The 19,033-nt window shown below is 41.5% G+C and overlaps 1 protein-coding gene across 3 annotated transcripts in view; it reads left to right on the top strand.

Moving 5' to 3' along the window:
- The window catches only part of LOC726842 (optomotor-blind protein), a 113,200-nt gene extending 94,533 nt beyond the window's left edge, over positions 1–18,667 (top strand). For 2 of the 3 annotated variants that reach the window (XM_026441623.1, XM_026441621.1), the window contains exons 5-7: positions 4,275–4,421; positions 5,561–5,637; positions 14,787–18,667. In XM_026441623.1, the coding sequence (XP_026297408.1) occupies positions 4,275–4,421; positions 5,561–5,637; positions 14,787–15,603 (1,041 nt within the window). In that variant the 3' untranslated portion in view covers positions 15,604–18,667. The remainder of the gene's footprint in view (positions 1–4,274; positions 4,422–5,560; positions 5,638–14,786) is intronic. The other variant, XM_026441622.1, reaches the window with a different exon arrangement.
- Positions 18,668–19,033: the final 366 nt, after the last annotated feature.

Here is a 19,033-nt window from a genome sequence, read left to right as displayed (position 1 = left end):
CCCTCCCTCGTCCAGTTCCTCGAGTTGCCACGACCACGTTCCTCTCTTCCCTTCCCTTCCCTCTTCCTCTTCTCCTCGAGGGGTTCTCTGTCGGTATAGGAGTATTGTTATTGGGGAGGTGTGGTCGCTGGTAATCGCGCGGGTGGGTGAGACCACCCTTCTCCACTCTTTCGGGGATGATGATGATGATGATGGGGAGTTTACGATATCCATTCGATTCGAATATATAAAGTTCGTTTCGGATTCTTGGCTAATTAAGATCCGTATTGATGATCCGTTTCCAAGAGGGAAACGTTCGAGAGATTGGTTCGTAAAAACAATTGGAAAGGGGAAGACTGCTAATTGCACCGATCGTGGTTGGCGCATATTTTCCACGGCGCCGTAGGCGTGTCAGAGGAAGAAGGTTAGCTTAACCCTAAGGAGGAAAGCGAGCAACGGGAGAAATCGAGCTTGGTATTCGGGTTTGATAGGCTAATGACAAACGCCTAGATTGGCCGGCTTATCAACGGTGCAGCGCTAATTATTCCCCCCTTTGTGGCCGCGCCGCGCATAATGGCGGAGTCGGCCAGCTTCTCCTCTCTTCCCGCCGTTTTATTTATTGCACCCTTGGGTCAAGTTCTTTTCTCTTTTCAATCGCTTCTCTATGAATAATCGTCGAGTATTTTGTGTGTAATTAAAAACGCAGGATAGATTCGAGGAAGCTTTTTCAATTATCGTGGAAGGTGTCAACTGGTGTACTAACTAGAGTTTAAAACTCGAGGAAGTTTTAAGAATACAAAGTTTCGTATATTGTGAATAAGGGAAAGATATTTTAATATCGATCGAGAAGTGGATTTATCTCTAACGACGGATGGGTCTATTAGTTATGGTTTCTATTGGATCTGTGTAATTGGATTTATACAATTGTTCTTTATTTATTTAAACGATACTTGGCGTACGAGGCAAGGGACGATCGAACAAGAGCGAAGATAATAGCGTATCGATCCGAGAGATTCGATTTAAAGAAAAAGACGATAAAGGAGAGCCGAGAAGAACCATACCACTCGAAATTACCATAATTTCTCTCCATCCTATGTCTTGTCATAGATACAGCTTCGTTATAACCGCCGATTATTCCATCTCCTTTACCCGTCTAGACGAACAAATTTGAATATATATATATATATATATATATAGTTTATATCGATGGCTGGTAAGAAGAAAGGGATTAAAAAGTGTCTGACAATTATCGCTGGAAGATTTCGAAGAAAAGGAAATATATTCCCTATCCTTGGAAATGCATTTCTCTGGCGGGTAATAAGAGAGAAAACAGGATTGATGAAAAGTCGAGGCGGCGGACAAGTCGAAGATCGAAATTGGTATCAAGGTTTTTTTACTTTTTTCCCCTTCTCTCATCCCCCTGTGAAATAGTGACCGCTTATAAAATAGTGACTGGCCTGTTCTCCATTACGAAAATTCCGCGGCGTAATTACCGCCGATTCCAGGATGGAACGTAGATTTATCGAGACGTGGAGCGAACCTCTTCCACGATGGAATGTCCCGCGCAATCTTGTTACCCGCTACCGCGCCATTTGCATCGTCGGCGCGCGCGCAACAAGACGCGACTAAAAGCGGGGCCGATCGTTTTATTTTCTCCCTTCGAATCGCTCTTAAAGCCGTCCGCCGTTTAAAAAAAACGTAGATTGCGCCTCGCGTTGTTTGTTTCTTCCTTTTTTTTAAAAACAGGCTCGCACGGAGTGGACACGGTGAATGTGTCGGGATCCGATGCGTTTCAACCGTCGAATCGATGGATTTTCAAAGCGTCGTCGAGTATGCTCTCCTCGAAAGAAAATTTTGGCTATCGTTTTCATTTCATAGATAAAAAGTATCCAATATAATCCTCTTCAGCATTTAAAAAAGTTGAAAGATTTCAAGAATCGACGTTTCTTGAAATGAAGTGAGAATCAAAAAGGATTGGATCGAGGATATCTCTTTCTTTTTTAAAAATAGAGTGGATGTAGTCGAATATGCTCTTCGAAAGAAAATTTTGGCTACCTTTATTTCACAGATAAAAAATATCCAATGTAATCCCCTTCAGCATTTAAAAAAGTTGAAAGATTTCAAGAATCGATGTTTCTTGAAATGAAGTGAGAATCAAAAAGGATTGGATCGAAGATATCTCTCTTTCTTTTTTAAAAATAGAGTGGATGTGGTCGAATATGCTCTTCGAAAAAAAATTTTGACTACCGTTTTCATTTCATAGATAAAAAGTATCCAATGTAATCTCCTTCAGCATTTAAAAAAGTTGAAAGAAAAGATTTCAAGAATCGATGTTTCTTGAAATGAAGTGAGAATCAAAAAGGATTGGATCGAAGATATCTCTCTTTCTTTTTTAAAAACAGAATGGATGTGGTCGAATATGCTCCTCGAAAGAAAATTTTGACTACTATTAATTTACTTTTAATTTCATAGATAAAAAATATCCAATGTAATATATCGAGCCCCCCTTTAACATTTAAAAAAGTTGAAAGAAAAGATTTCAAGAATCGACGTTTCGAAATACGTTACTTGAAATGAAGTGAGAATCAAAAAAAGATTGGATCTCTCTTTCTTTTTAAAAACAGAGTGGATGTGGATTCGCATGGTCGAAAGAATGCTCCTCGAAGAAAGAAAATTTTGGTTATCGTTTTTATTTTAAAAAATATCCAATGTACGTAATATATCGAGCCTTCTTCAGCATTTAAAAAAGTTGAAAGAAAAGATTGCAAGAATCGATGTTTCGAGACTTGAGACGTTTACGTTACTTGTTCTCCATTACAAAATGAAATGAGAATTAAAAAAAGATTGGATCGAGGGTATCTCTTTCTTTTTAAAAACAGAATGAATATGGATCCGCGTTTCAACCATCGAATCGACGAATTTTCAAAACGTCGAATATGCTCCTCGAAAGAAAATTTTAATTACCATTTATTTTATAGGTAAAAAATATCCAATGTACTGTAATATATCGAGCCCCCTTTCAGGATTTAAAAAAGTTGAAAGAAAAGACTTCAAGAATCGACATTTCGAGATACGTTACTTGAAATGAAGTGAGAATCAAAAAACATGCTCCACAGAATGGATCCGCGTTTCAATCATCGAATCGATGGATTTTCAAAACGATGTCAAGAAAATTTTAGCTACAGTATTAATTTTATACATCGACTTCAGGATTTAAAAAAGTTTCAAAAAAAAAAGATTTCAAGAATTTTGAGATACGTTACGTTACGTTAAAATGGAAAAAAGATTGATAACCGAATTATCCTTTCGCGTGATAGATTCCTTTTTCCCCTTCTTCCTTTTCCTTTATTCTTCTCTCTCTCTCTCACTCCTTGTTTTCGATTCGAGGCAGGTCGATAACGAAGGATCGTTAGGTTACGTGAATAATTTAAATCATGGAGGAAATTGAAGGCTAACTAAGATAATGTCGGTGATGTAAAATAGAGAAATCGAGATGATCGGTGTAGGAAATGATGGTCGTCGTCGTCGTCGTGGACGCCGGTTCTACGGAATGAAAAGAAAGACGAGCTTTGGAACGAGTTTACAAGTTTTGCCCGATCGGCCGATGCCGCATGACGCAACTTGAGCAACGATTATGCCGCTTTGCGAAATATCTCTTCTTCTCGATCCGTAACCGCGCTTTCGGAATCCCGTGCAGCATGATAAATAATCCCGGCTAGAATTCGTGTCTCTTCCACCGCTTCTCTCTCTCTCTCTCTCTCTCTCTCTTTCTTTCCTCTCTCGCCTGTGGCTTGTATTGTGCACGCGGCCCATCACTGCGACGTAATTGTGCTGGCGAACGAATATGCAACGATATAAGCAGAGTGTAATTTGTTTCGCGAGGAGAGAAATTTGAAGGAACGCTTGATATTCCTCGATGCAAGTTGAGAGAAATCGAGACTGGCTGTAAAAGCATTGTCTATTTTTCAATCATTCCTGCGATTATTACAATCATCCGTTTGCTGGATTTTACCATTGAAACATTAAGATTGATCTTAATCCGTAAAATGATGTTCTCAAAATTTAATATCAATTTCCAAGTGTATGCACCTACGTACGGCTCCTTTTATGTATACGGCTCCTTTCTACGCGCAGCCAGTTCGATTCCTCGAAACGAATATGAAAGAACTCGAGAGAGAGAGGAAGGAAGAAAGAGTGTGTGTGTATGCGAGAGCGAGCGAGAGATTATTGCGAGCACGGGCTCTGCGCTGTGAAACAGTCTGTCCCAATGTACGGTCCGATGATTTCTTTTCCAGACGATATTGAACTCGATGCACAAGTATCAGCCAAGGTTTCACCTGGTGCGGGCCAACGACATCTTGAAGCTTCCCTACTCCACGTTCAGGAGTTACGTTTTCAAGGAGACGGAATTCATCGCGGTGACCGCCTATCAGAACGAGAAGGTGAGTCAAGCCTCTGCTCTGATCTGATTTTCTTTTCGTCTGGGAGGATGGGGGTTAGAGACTACAGTCTGGCTACAGTTTTGGCTACAGAGATTCTTTTCTCTTGGAGAAAGGTGGTGGATCGAACTATGGCCTTTTGTCGGGAGGGAGGGAAGTTTCGCTCGAATGGGGAATCGACTCCTTTTTTTCTCTTTTACTTGCGGGAGGGAGATAAAAAAGTTTCGAGGTGGAAATCGTCGTCTGGAGACTTTCTCGGATTTATATAGGGAATTTTTTTCCCTGGAATCTGCGCAGAGGAGGGAGAAGGATGTCGATAATCGAGCCCCTTATGCTCCCTCGATGGATCGATACGCATAGAATTAATTAATATCCGATTTATCCGTTTCCTTCGTCGGAAAGTTATCATTATCTCTATCGATTGTCTTCAACTTTTTGGAGATTGCAATTACACGAATTCGATTAATGGTTGTTGAGCTTGATATATAATTCTAAAATAAAGAAAAGAGATAATTTGAGGAATAGAAAGAATAATTTCCAAAATGGAAGGATATTTGGTGAATCGTTTTTCGAAACACCATTTCATCCCGACAAAAGGGAAAGAAAGTCCTCGATCGAGGATTGATTGGAGAAAGGAAAGAAATCCAGGATCAAAAAGATTAATCCTTTCACCGATTAATTGGGATCGTGGCATTCGCGGAAGTATCGGTGGTTCCCGGTATTCTCGAGGTGGCGCTCGCGCAAAAGGGAGCCCTTGTCCGGATTTTTCGTCACGCGATTTCTCTCTTTACCGTTATCTTCCGCCGCTTCCCGGTATCTTGCGTTGCTGAAAGAAGAAATATATCGGCTTTGTGGATCTTTTCGAGGCCCCTCCGCCTTTCTCGAAACCCATCCGGCTCGTTGTTTCGTGGGATCGCCGCCGATTCCTCGTAACACGGACCGCGATTTGGGATCGAAAAGAAGAAAGAATTGCGAGAAAATATAATTGGACCCTCGAAAAAAGAAACCGAACTTTTTCGAAAGCTGCTTTTCTTGTAATTAATATTTTAATATTCAATATTAAATTGTCATCGAAATTGAGATACGATCGTTTTATTAATGGAACCATTAATCACACTCATTATAATCTTCTCTCGTTGCAGATCACCCAATTGAAGATCGACAACAACCCGTTTGCGAAGGGATTCCGGGACACGGGGGCGGGGAAACGCGAGAAAAAGTGAGTATCGCTTTCAAAACTTCACCAATTATAATTATTCCCATAAAACTTATTACTCTTTCGAATTTAACAAATTACCAACCCTGAAATCGATATTCGAATAATAAATCGAGAACAAGGGATATAACAGCCTTCAATGCAAATTATGGCGTCATCGATAACTCCCACATATCCCACTCGATTTCCAAAAGCGATTCCTGTCTTCTAGATGGACCTAATTGATCGGCCGAGCTTTTCATGTTCGCCCCTCGATCCCTGCTATTAGGTTGAACGGATTCAGGGCTCGGGGTCAGCCCCCGAGGGCCGGAGGGGGTTGCTTTCTTTCGCCCGGCACTCATTTGCGCCGTGTTCGCATTCGTATTCAATATATCGCCGCTTTACGAGCTTACGAGGGCTGCTCGCCCTCTGCTCGGGCCCCGTTTCAATTTCACCCCGGTGGGGAGACGGGGTTCATCCCCGCCCCCGGGCGCATCCTGATGACGTTAAGTCGGTCTGTAAGCGCGTATAAGCCTCGTGTCGACTTTGTTAACCTCGCCGATCCTGCGAAAGCCTGCCGCCGAGTTAAGCCTCGCTAATTTCGTGGACGTCAAAGGAAAGGGTGAAAGAGCGTGTAACGCGGCGAAACATTCGATCGAGGAGCTAATTAGGCGAGGTTTATGGATTGGGATGATTCGCGAAAGAAATACATTCTTTTAATCCTTTGAAAGTCTCATATTAAGAATCGGCTCGATTTACGAGAAGAATATTTTAGATTCTGAAAGATTGATTTATTTATTGTTCTTTAAACGATATATATAAAGGGTGTTATTAACGCAAGATTTGAATTAAATATAAAAGAGAGTTTTTAGTCTTTGGATATTTATTTTTTAAGCGAATTATAAAGTATTTATGGAATAATTGTGGCTGAATTTCGTTGATGCAGCGTTTAATTTCCTCTTGTAATACACGTGTGGTTGTGGAATTGTTGACCTTTCACTTCAAATAACCCCGTAAGAAGAAATCTAATGGCGTTAAATCACACGATCTAGGGGGCCAATTCTGATCACCGAAACGAGAGAGTACAGGAAATGTCTCATATAGTAATTGAATTATTTCATTGGCTTGTTGAAAGCACATATTGGCCACATCAATATCATCCAATTTCGGCAGAAAGAACCGTGTTATCTTGTCGCGATATCGAGTTTTAACAGTTGCTGCTTGATCAGCCTCATTCTCAAAAAAGATGCCCAAAATCCGCAAACAGTGACACGTTGTGGGTTTATTTGTTTTTCACTAATTCTCACGTGGGTTCTCCAAACAAGGCAATTTTGCCGATTAACGAAGCCATCGAGATGAAAATGTGCTTCATCAAACTTTCATTATTTTTAAAATATTGTTCAATAATGAAGACACAAAGTTGTTATATAATATAACGCTCCATTTTAACCTTAAACTCTCAGCTGTCAAACTGTTCTTTTTCAGGCTTGCCAACAAATCTTGCGTTAATTTTAGGACATCCTTTATACATCGATGTCCAAAAATTCATCGGATGGAGAAAGATAATATTAATTACCCGTTTAATTTTCCTTTCTTCGTTTCCCAAACGCGAGGAAATTAAAATTTTCTGGAAGGCGGTCCGACGATTCCTTAAAGATAAATGCTCGAGGGGAGGATGATGGTGGAAAAAGCAGAGAGAGGGGAGGGGGGGAGGAAATTCCGCGGAAATTGAAGCGACGCCCGACACGCCGTCCGGATAAAGAAAGGGCGAGGTTAATCGAGAAAATATGCAAAGCAGGGGGCGCGTCGTGGCGCCGCCTAATTAGAATAAGGGTTAGTTTTGGCTTATGGTTTCGGTTAAGGGTGGCCGGATCCCATCAGGAAGCCGCAGAGAGCCAGGAGATGGAGTCGTGGCGGCGAGAGAGAGAGAGAGGAGGAGAGCGAACGGGGTTGGAACATAGCCAATCATCGGATTAGCATACTGATGCTCAGGGGCGGCGCTGTCGTTAGCGTGGAGGGTGCCACTCGGTGGCGGCTTTGAATTTTATATCGCCGCCACAGCCAGTAACCGGCGTATAAAGGCTCTGGTTTTCTGGTGGTGGGGCGGACCACTTCCGGCGTGCCAGGCCTTCTCTCTCTCTCTCTCTCTACCTCGTGGCACGGGTAGCACCTTTCTCCCATCGATAGACGATAGCTTCCTTTAGGGTAAAATGGTTAAAATTAATTTTAGCGCACGATTTTATATTATTTCACAATTTTACGTAAATTTGAAAAAAATGTGTTTTAGATTTTTCCGATCTGATTGCTCCTTCTATGCATGATCATCGATCGTTCAAAAATTAAATCAAAGGAGAAATGAAAATAAAAAAGCCGCTTGCTAAATGTAATCAATGAATTTCAAAAATACAAAACACGTAACGCTAAATTATTCTCACGCGTTTCGATTCGACTGGAATCGTACGATCTTTCTCGAGGCGAAAGGATGAGTCAACGAGTTCCTAACAAAGATTCGACGCGGCTTATTTCATTAAGTTTTTAACCGGGCAAACGCCGTTGGAGCGTGGCCCGGTCGATTCGTCATGCCGTGTCGTGGTTAAAAAAAAAAAAAAGAAAAAAAAGAGAGAGGAGGGGGAGGAAGGAGTAATATTTTTCTCGGGTAAAATAGGGAGGGGGAAGATAAAAAGGGTACAACTGGGCCCCGGCACGGCTCGTTGTCACGTCATTTATCAAGGCGCGCGCCGGAACGATCGTATCGTGCCGCGCGAAGAATCAATCCGCCCGAGATTTCCACGCCGGTTTCGCGTTATTAATCGCCACGCCCCGCCATTTGTTCCGTTTGTTACGCGACAATTATCGAATCCTTCGTGTATTCCGCCTATTGTAGATATTTCGTGACTCGAGGTTGCCAGATTTAGAGAGGGGGCATGAATATGATAATATTGCGACGATAAATCGTAGTCGAGATTTAAATAAAGATAAATCTCGAGGATCGATCCTTAAAGGACTTGATTGGATGTACGAAATTTCGATCGAATAATTGGTTGGATAATTGATTGTCAATCGAATACAACAAGCACGTGGAGCAGATATCGATACGCTTCTTTCCGCGAGAAAGATTTCGTTACCGTCTCGAAATATTGGAATATCGAATTGCGATTTCGATTGGAAAATTTCCCCGCCTATAAATATTTAAAAGTTTCTTTCTCATACTCCTCCGGCCATTTATCGGATGATTTTACAACGATCGTGCTTATCGCATCGTCTCTTCCATCCTTGAAGTGGCCAATCGATCATAATTTTTTACTTTCACGAGGAAGTTGAGGGTTTTCTTTGACGAAGTTTGAGAAAGAAAAACCGGTTGACCTTCTCCGTACTGTGGCATATAAATCGAAAGTTATCGATAGAGATATTCGCAAAACTTTTTGTTTCTCCAATCTTCCTTCGATCGATCATCGTATATTTTCAATAATTTTTAACAAATGACTCCTCCTATTGAACTTGGATTGGTTAAAAACAAAGCTACGAAGTTGTCAATAAATTTTAATAAAATACATTTCGAATTCAAATCCAATAGAGATATTTTTGACAAATTCGAAAGATATTTCAATCGTAATTCAAAAGGAATAGTTATAAAAACTTATCAATCCCAACACATATCCCTTCCTCCAACCTTTTCCATACTAAATTCCGCGACACGTCACCTAGCATTCAGAACAATCATCCCGAAAACCACTCGAATCCCTCGCTCGTGCGTTTTCGAGAGATAGAAAATAATAATCACCCTCACCCATCCAACGAGTCATCGTGGATCCTTTTCATCCCCCTTCTTCCCATTCACCCTACGATATACGCACATATATATATACATATAAAAAACTACAATTACGCATCCGATCACCGTCAGAAAGACGGGTTCGACACCGCCAAGACGACCGTGAACATCGTCGACGGGGAATATTCGACGAACATCGCGAAAAAGCGCGGCCAGGTGGGGGTGTTTGAAGGACAGAACGAAGAGGAGGAGGAAGAGGAGTCGGTTCGAGGGTGATTATGGATCCTCGCCGATCGCGTCAAAGGCGATCGGGGGGGAGGGGTGGTTCTTTTCCATTATTATTACGTGTGCGAACGTTTCAGACGCATCAGAGGAGGAGGGGGTGGTGGTTGGCTACCTAGCTAGGTAATTACGAGGGAATTATGCCGGGACCTTTGACCCGCTCTTTTTCTCTAACGAAGTCAACGTCACAACCCCCTGTGTCGGGTTGTTTAAGGAGAGGAAAGGGTGGATGGATGGATGGATGTGGGGTGGATCAGGCCGCATGTAGTCGAGGATCGACAGGATTCGCGCGGGATGGGATGGAAGTGGATCGTGGTTCGGGCTAAGATCGAATCGCTTCATCTTCTTTTTCTTTTTTAACCTTTTGGTAGATATTTGGATTCGATATTTATTCACGTTTGATTTTTGTTTTTCTTTTTTTTTTTTAATATCACGAATGGATTACTAAGCTCTTTATAGTAATCTTGCGAGGCGTGGAATAATAATTAGATGATTTTCTTTATTTTCTCAAATTGGACCATGATATATCGAGTCACATTTTTATTAGTTCGAGTTCGATGTTCGTGGAGATGGAAATATTATTTTCAGAGGTTTGAGAGAAGATGAGTTTGATTATTAAACAATTATTTCTGTTGAGAGATTGTCGATCACGTGGGACAAGAAAGGTGAAAGATTCGTTCTGACAAACGAGGATCCAAAAGTATCGTTAAGCATCTGATCACCGTCAAAAAGACAGATTCGATGGTTCAAAATATCATGCAAAAGAACTAGATATAGACTTTAATATTCGACAAATTTTCTTTTCTTTACACGTAGAGGTACGTAAGATGTTAAAATACAAAAGTTTTATACGTTAATAATAATTTAATACGCGAAATTATTTAACTCAGCTAAGAAATTCACAGGAGAATTGGTTTGGCCAAGAGCGAAAGAGACAAAAAGTTAATTAAAAATATATTATCTAGGATAGTCAGATTGGTAAAATTATTGGAGAAAGAGAGCTATAGGCAACAGAGGATGGAAATAAAGTATGATTTCCGATCAGAAGCGATTAGAATTACGGCATTCTCGATATTGTCTTGTCAATTTTCGATATTGACGCGATAGAATTGGACCAATTAAAAAAGCTGAAGAGCTATTTTTTGGAATATCAATCTATCTATCAATATTTTTTTTTTTTTTTTCAGAAGCAGTACTCGTACACAAATTCTAAAAATTCTACAAATTTTCCTCTCGACCGTATTTCTAAACGTTCTGCGAAATTGTGACGATGAAATAGAAAGAAAATACAATTTCAGGAGGAAAAAGAAAGCAAAAATGAATAACACGAAAGATACGAATTCGTTCGTTGATATAACCGCTCGATAATTTCAGAAAGGATTTTTCAAGTGGCTCAATTACAGCTCGCGCGATGAATTTGCTGCATAATTAATAATGGAAACTTGAGAAGCAAGCATAATTTGGCAAAATGGGCGGCAGATATCGGTCGAATCGATTATTCCATTAATTCGAATAGAAACCGAATTCACTGATATGTCTCCAATGCTTTATTTAACTTAGTATCGTTTCTAGATCGTTCCAGATACCAAAGAATAACGTAATTGTTCCTAATATTTTAAATAATTTTCGAACGAAAAGAATATCAGATATACCTCGACATTAATTTTATTTCTCTCGATTCGACGATCAAAAATCACTCACATTGAAATATAATTTTATTCTTTGCGTACGTCGAGAAAGATGATCGATTACGATATTTTAAAATCTCGATCGAGTTTCTTGTCTCGTTTCGAAAGAAAAAGAAAAAATTGATAAAAAGTAGACGAGAAGAAAGGCGAATTTTTGAACGAGATGATTAATATTGCACGCGTCGTTTCGTAAGATAAATAACGTAGGATTAAATCGTTGCTTCTTTTACGCTGCACGCCGAGATTACGGTTGTAAGAGATAATGGAGGGCATTTAGAATGATAAGGATGTTGAAATCGCGAGCAAGTGGCGTGAACCAGTTGGAAAACTGGAACGGTCGCGTACGCGACAGAAGCACACCTAGTGAATCCAATTACCCGCTTCATCCTGCTCGCGTGTAAGTGCAAATAGCGGGATCGGCCGACGAGATACGTTTCACGGATAATCATGCGATTCGCGTTTGCATCGGGTATCTCGTTCCGCGATCGAGATGTTTAAACGAACGGGAAACGAGAAAAAAGAAAAATTAATCGGGTAGCGTTCCCCGCCGGGTTTTTAATTTAAAAATTTCGATAGAGTAAATTTAAACTTTAACGTTGGATTTATGAAAATTTCCGTAACGAGGGGGAGGAGGATCGCAGAAAAAAGGATTTCTTTTTTTTTCAAACTACTCGCGTATTATTATTCCATTCTTCCAAGTGAAAATCTTATTTTTATAACAAAATGATATTTTATTGCCTGACAAAAATCGAGATCGAGTAATCGAGTAGTGGAATAGAAGAACAAAATCTTCGAATACTTTCTTATTCATAATAAAAAAATAAAACTTTGCGATCTCTTTTTCAAAGCTCGTAATAAAAATTGGATCGGGGAAAAAATCTTATCTCCATAAGTTGGAAAAGAATTGGCTCGCCGAATCCCATATCGTCCACGTAAATTATTGATTTTAACGTATTTAAGCATGTCGGAAACCGGAGAACCGTAGAGCGTAAGTAACACCCTTTCCAAGCTCATGGGTTCATCCGTACACCGACAATGTGTATATATGTCATCGTGGATCGTCCCTCCTTGTTGCACCCATCGCTGCGTACGAGAGCCGGGTCTCTGTTTCGCCTGCTCGTCGTTTTGCCGCGTTTGTGTCAGTGCATTGATCGCATTATACGGTATTAAGGTATCGGTAAGCTCCTCGTTACATCCGGCTTTCGAGCGGCTGTAGTCCAGATTTACACGATACTTACCTTTGCTTAGATTATTCGTTGAAATACGCTGATTTGCATCCTGATCGTTCGTGAACGCTTTATCATTGTAGTTGTAGTTATTTTAAGTGGCGAGGCTGGAATTACAAGTTGGATTCCTTTCGGTGATCAGTTTTAATACTTTTTTCTTCTTCTTCTTCTTCCTCCTCCTCCTCGTAATTTTTTCACGTTTCTTTGAATATTTATATGCGACGAGTATCGTGATTATTTGTGATTTTGATTTAGGGATTTTTCGGAATGTTCGATTTTCTTTTTCCATTGTGTTAAAATGTGATCGATTACAAGTAGTTTTTATGGGAAAATAAACAAGTTATCATTCTATTGACAACGAAAGAATAAAAGGTTTTTGACGTTTCGTTTGGTTTTTTTATCAAATTTGTCGGATAATTTTAGTTAACGAAAAAGTTGGCAGCTTTCATAAAATTTTGAAACGCTTCAACGCTCTACGTTTTCGAGTTATTCAGTTATGAATCGAGAAATATCAAATTCAACTATTTTAATTTTGATCATCGCGATGCAAGTCTTCAATTGCTAATTTTTCAATTTTTAAATTGATTTTCAACTTGAAATTTCTTAAATTGAAAATGAGATTTGAAAGAAAAGAAAATCAAAGTCTTTTGTTACATTATTTTAAATTATCAACAAAGAAACAATTATTCCTATACATAATTGATTTAATGATACACATAGAATAGGATACTTTTAAATAATCGATCCTTTTAAATAATCGATCACATAAACAATACTTTATTACACAATTTTCTACATCAACGTGTTGTTTCGCTAGAATCGATCCTCTCATACGTAATCAATACCCTATTTTACCAACACACGCGTGTTAGTATCCCTGTGATCACGCGCAATTAAAATGCCTGTAATTTGTCAGAGGTGCGAAACAATTCGATTAAAAGCTGAATCTCAAAGGATCCCCCACGTAACACCCTATATCCAAATTTTCAAAATACTCACAATTCTTTCCCTTTGGAGAGCAGAGAAATAACTTTCAAAATTAATAAAACAAAACCATATATACATATAATCACCTTTCAAAAACCTGTTAAATATAATATAATTAACGCATTGCGTACGAAATATCTCGCCTCGAGGAATTGAAAATAAGAATTGAATAGGAAAAAAAGTATCTTACATATATATATAAGCATTGTTAATAAATAATAATTGATCGAAATTCCAAAACGCGATATACTTTGTACGAATGCGAGATATTCCGTACGCAACCGGATGCATCGCGTTTTAAAAATATTTAAATATAATATAATTAACGCATTGCATACGAGATATCTCGCCTCGAGGAATTGAAAACAAGACTTGAATAGGAAAAAAAATATCTTACATATACATATAAGCATTGTTATAATAAATAATAATTGATCGAAATTCGAAAACGCGACATACTTTGTACGAATGCGAGATATTCCGTACGCAACCGGATGCATCTCTGCATCGCGTTTTTAAAAATATTTAAATATAATATAATTAACGCATTGCATACGAGATATCTCGCCTCGAGGAATTGAAAACAAGAATTGAATAGGAAAAAAAATATCTTACATATACATATAAGCATTGTTAATAAATAATAATTGATCGAAATTCGAAAACGCGACATACTTTGTACGAATGCGAGATATTCCATACGCAACTGGATGCATCTCTGCATCGCGTTTTAAAAATATTTAAATATAATTAATGCATTGCATACGAGATATCTCGCCTCGAGGAATTGAAAACAAGAATTGAATAGGAAAAAAAAAATAAATATCTTACATATAAGCATTGTTATAATAAATAATAATTGATCGAAATTCGAAAACGCGATATACTTTGTACGAATGCAAGCAGATATTCCATATGCAATTGGATATATCGCGTTTTAAAAATATTTAAATATAATATAATTAACGCATTGCGTACGAGATATCTTTCGTTTTAATCTCGCCTCGAGGAATTGAAAATAAGAATTGAATAGGAAAAAAAATATCTTACATATACATATAAGCATTGTTAATAAATAATAATTGATCGAAATTCGAAAACGCGACATACTTTGTACGAATGCGAGATATTCCGTACGCAACCGGATGCATCTCTGCATCTGCGTTGGAACATCGAAGGAAGCCTCGAAAGATTGCTAACTCCGCGTCGTTGTTGCAGAAGGCAGGCGCTGTTGACGGTGTCAGGTGGCGGTTCCCGTCTGACAACAGGTGGGCCAGCATCCCCCGAGAAGCGTCGCTCGTCCAACTCCGTCAACGACCTACTGGACGACGAGGACAAACTGTTGGACGTGGTCGGGCCCGACACGCCGCACCCGGCCCACCACCAACGGGAGCGGGAGCACTCCCGCGAGAGGGAGGACCGGACGAGCGAGAGGGGCGAGGGGAGCGAGTCGTCGGGGTCGGAGAGCGGGGGCGGAGCGGGCCCGACGGGGTCCGAGGGGCCCAGACCGGACGTCTCGGTCGGCCCGCCGCTCCATCCGCCCCTGCTACCCTACCTCTACCCCCCCGTGCCCGGCCTCTACCCGGGCCCGGGCCCCCTCATCCCGCCCAGCCCCCTCGGGATGCACGGCGGGGTGACCCCCGGCATGCTGTTCAACGCGCAACTGGCCCTGGCCGCGTCCCAGCACCCGGCCCTCTTCGCCCACTACCCTCACCCCCTCGCCAGCCCCCTCCACCAGCTCAAGGGCCACCGCTTCGCCCCGTACACCCTGCCCGCGCCCTCGCACGGCTCCGCTTTCGAGACCGTGACGCCTGGTAGCAGGACGCTCAGCCCGAGGTCCCCGCCGCCCAGGCCCCCGACCGGCTCCCCGACACCGACCCCGGCCGGCCTCGGGCCGTCCGGGGGCAGCTCCGCGGGTGAACTGAAGTCCATCGAGAACATGGTGAACGGGTTGCAGGAGAAGAGGAGGCGCAGCCCGAGCCTGACGCCCGGCGGGCACAGGGGGGACGCGGACGCTGGAGGGGGGAGTCCGTGACAGGAGAACGAGCCCGTGACCAGCACGAACGATGACCCCGCGGGCGAGCAGCTGATCGAACCCTGCGAGCCCGAGCAGCTATCCGGCGACGAGAGGGAGCCGGACTCAACCTCCGAGCCGTCGTAGCGGGGGAGAAGAGGGTCGTCGGTCCGCGGCTCTGCCGCCATCCGTGCCCCGATCGATCGGGACGGGACGGGTCCGCGCCTAGGGGGGGACCGGGCCCCGGGGACCTGGACCAGGGACGCTCGAGTTAACGAAGTGCAATTTCTGCCCGGGGATCGCCGCCCTCGTGTTTACGTCGTCGTCGTCGTCGTCGTCGTCGTCGTGGGGACCGCCGATCTCTCGGGACGGGCCACCGTCGTGCCGCTGCTGCTTCCCTGCGAGTGTGTACATAAGAATGGCCGGGACGGATGGACGCGGGGTCCGGCCTGTGGACGCTGCCCGAGACTGTGGACTGCGCGCGATGCTGGTGTACATTTTTATCGTTCACGGGGCACGGAGAGGGGGGAGGGGGCGGGCGGAGAGCACGGGGCTGGGAGAGCTTGCTAGTCGCGTGGGCGGCAGTCTCGTTTGGCGCGAGAGAAGGATCGAAACGGGAGGAGAGAGAGAGAGAGAGAGAGAGTTGAGATGAGTTTCGAGCCGTTTGGAGCGTGGGGGGAGGGGGGAGGGGATGGAAGGAAGGAAAGCGCGTTTAACGAGATCGATAACGATCGATCAATTCGATCATTCGATGGGATTGTCCTCCATCTTTGGGAGGAGGAGAAGGGCCAGGCCACGCTCGAAGTGATTCGAAAAGTAATCGGTGAAAGTGATCGGTTTGTGGTGGAAGAGTGAAAGAGAACGGATGATACGATGAGCGATGCGATAAGCGAAAGTTTTATTAATAACAGAGACATTGCAATACGAGAGCAGCTCTATACTATTTGCAGCCCCTGTACATATGTACCCTAGTGATATTATATATATATATTATATATATATAAATATAAATAACTACTCTCTGTATTAATTATTAAATATAATATTATATTAATTATTAGAGAGACGTAAACGACGCATAAACGACGCACGCTGCCCGATCACGCGTCGATGCCCTCGAAACTAGTGAGAAGGAAAGAGAATAAATATCGGAGACGAGAGAGAGAGAGAGAGAGAGAGAAGAAAAGGTTGTAATTTCGAACGAGAACGAAATTCGATATTCGATCCTATATGATAGAACTTTGGCCGCGAGAATCGTTTCGTTTCACGCGTGATTCGTGAAATAAGAAGGAAAAGGAAAGGAAAAAAATCGAGCGTCGTTCCTCGATTCGCGACGGAGGGCGCCACAATGGGCAGCCTCGTTCACCAACGTTTCGAAAATTGGAATCGGAACACGACACGTCGAAAAATCTCTCTCGGGGCTTTCATCCATCTCTTCTCGACGTCGTTGCTTCGAAAAATGGAACACCGCTCGCCCTTCCCACCCCCTTGCGTCCCTCCTCTTTGTATAAACGATCGATGTAGATTACTCGCGGGAATCGTCGTCGTAGAACACCGAGTTTCACGGTAACTCGAGAGAGAGAAAGAGAGAGATGGTGAAGAATCGTGAAGAGAAAGTGACTCGAGAACCTGTGCCGTTTCCGAAACCCGAGGATGGATCCCGCGATTTCGGTTGACCCTTTGATCAACGAGATTCGTATTGTTCGGATTCTCGATCAAATCTGATTGAACGGGGAATGGATCACTGTGAGCGTTTTATTATCAGGGGTGAGAGAGTGCAATTGCGTTTTTTTTCAATTCGTTTTCATTATCGACCATCGATAATGTACGAATACGTGTAAATGTAAAATTATCTCTCTTCGCGGTGAAGAGAACAACAAGAGAGTAAGTTCTGTTGATGCTCCCTCTTTGATTTGATGATTTCGTTTTTTTTTTTTTATTTTATTTTATATAGAACACGGGACGGATTGTAGTGTAAATTGTGAAATTTTTTTTGTTACTTATTACCGTGTAAAGTTGTAATTAGTTTCGACCGATCTGATAAATGTTGACGCGAATAATTAATTGCGAACGATTGTGGTTAACGATAATCGAAATATCACTTCTAATGTAAAAATGTGTATCATGTGTAATGTTCCGATTGTACGAAACGACGAACGAACCGTTAGTTAGGTTGAACGAATCTACAAAGCGTTGCTATATAATTATTCTTCGATGGATTCTTCTTTTCGTCTTCTAATTATTATCTCGAAACAAATCATCCGTGATACCTCCGTCGTGTTTATTGTATAATAATGTGAATACTTTATATATCTGTTCCTATTTCTTCTTCTTTTTTTTTCTTTCTTTTTTTTTTTTTTTTTTTTTTTTAATCGACGCTACTTCGCCAGTTACAAACTGTCACTAATGATAACTTTTAAAATATTTCTTTTTCCTATTTAAAATTTTAAATAAATGAGTTAAATGTTTTTCCATTCTTTTTTTTTCTTCTTCTTCTTCTTTAATCGCTTTCCTCATATTTTTCATCCATTATTTATTCTGTTCTTTTACAGTACGAATCGCAAATTCCAAGAAGAAAGGAAATGTTCCAATATTCCAACATTTCCCCTCCCCCCTCCAATGCCTAAACGCAGTTAGCATAAAAATAAAGAAAAAAAGAGAAAAAAATATCATCGAGAGAATTTACGACAGCCTGTTAAAAATGGTATTAAAAAATTTTGAAATTAAAAAAATATTATTTTATTCAAAGTGTACGGGAATTAAAAAGTATCGAGATCAAAGGGTTAACAACGTTAAACTCCACCAGAGTCGACCGATCGAGTTTCATTTCCGTGACGGAAACTCGTTTTCCTCAAACTCCTCCGTTGCTTAAGATCCTCGTAATCGTATTATTGTCCCGATGTAAATGCGAAGAAGAATTCGAAATTGTACAAAAAAAATAGAGATGATTCGAGGAAAACGACCACCGGAACCACGCTGACCACTTTTCTCGATCGAGAATCGCAGAACGAAATCGCACAGGAAATTTTATTTTAAGTGAAAATCGTCGCTTCCTCGTCTCGAAGAGCCGGAAAAATAATTTCGAGAAAATCGCGAAACGAAAAAAACCGATAAAATTCGAAGCTTGACGAGAGTTGGAAAATGATAGAATTGCGCGGTACTCGGGGCGCGGGTCAGGGCCGTATCGTCGAGTAACGGGGCCCTGCGACAAATAGCGATCTTTCCATTGAAGTTCCATGAGAATCTTGCTCAACCATCGATCCCGTTTTGTTTCTCTCCGTATCTTTATTGCGGTTATTTCTCGAAGCGCGTTGCGTGTGTGCGCGGTCCTGTGTGTGTGTGTGCTTGGAGAGAATGTGAGAAAGAAAGAATGAGAGAAAGAGAAAGAGAGAGAGAGAGGAAGAGAAATAGAGAAAACACGTTGTCGAGAGAAAAGCAATAAAATAAATGA

This window comes from Apis mellifera, linkage group LG7 (genome assembly GCF_003254395.2).
Source record: "Apis mellifera strain DH4 linkage group LG7, Amel_HAv3.1, whole genome shotgun sequence".
NCBI lineage: Eukaryota > Metazoa > Arthropoda > Insecta > Hymenoptera > Apidae > Apis > Apis mellifera.
Note: the sequence above shows the minus strand (reverse complement) of the source record. Positions and strands in the feature narration are given on the sequence as shown.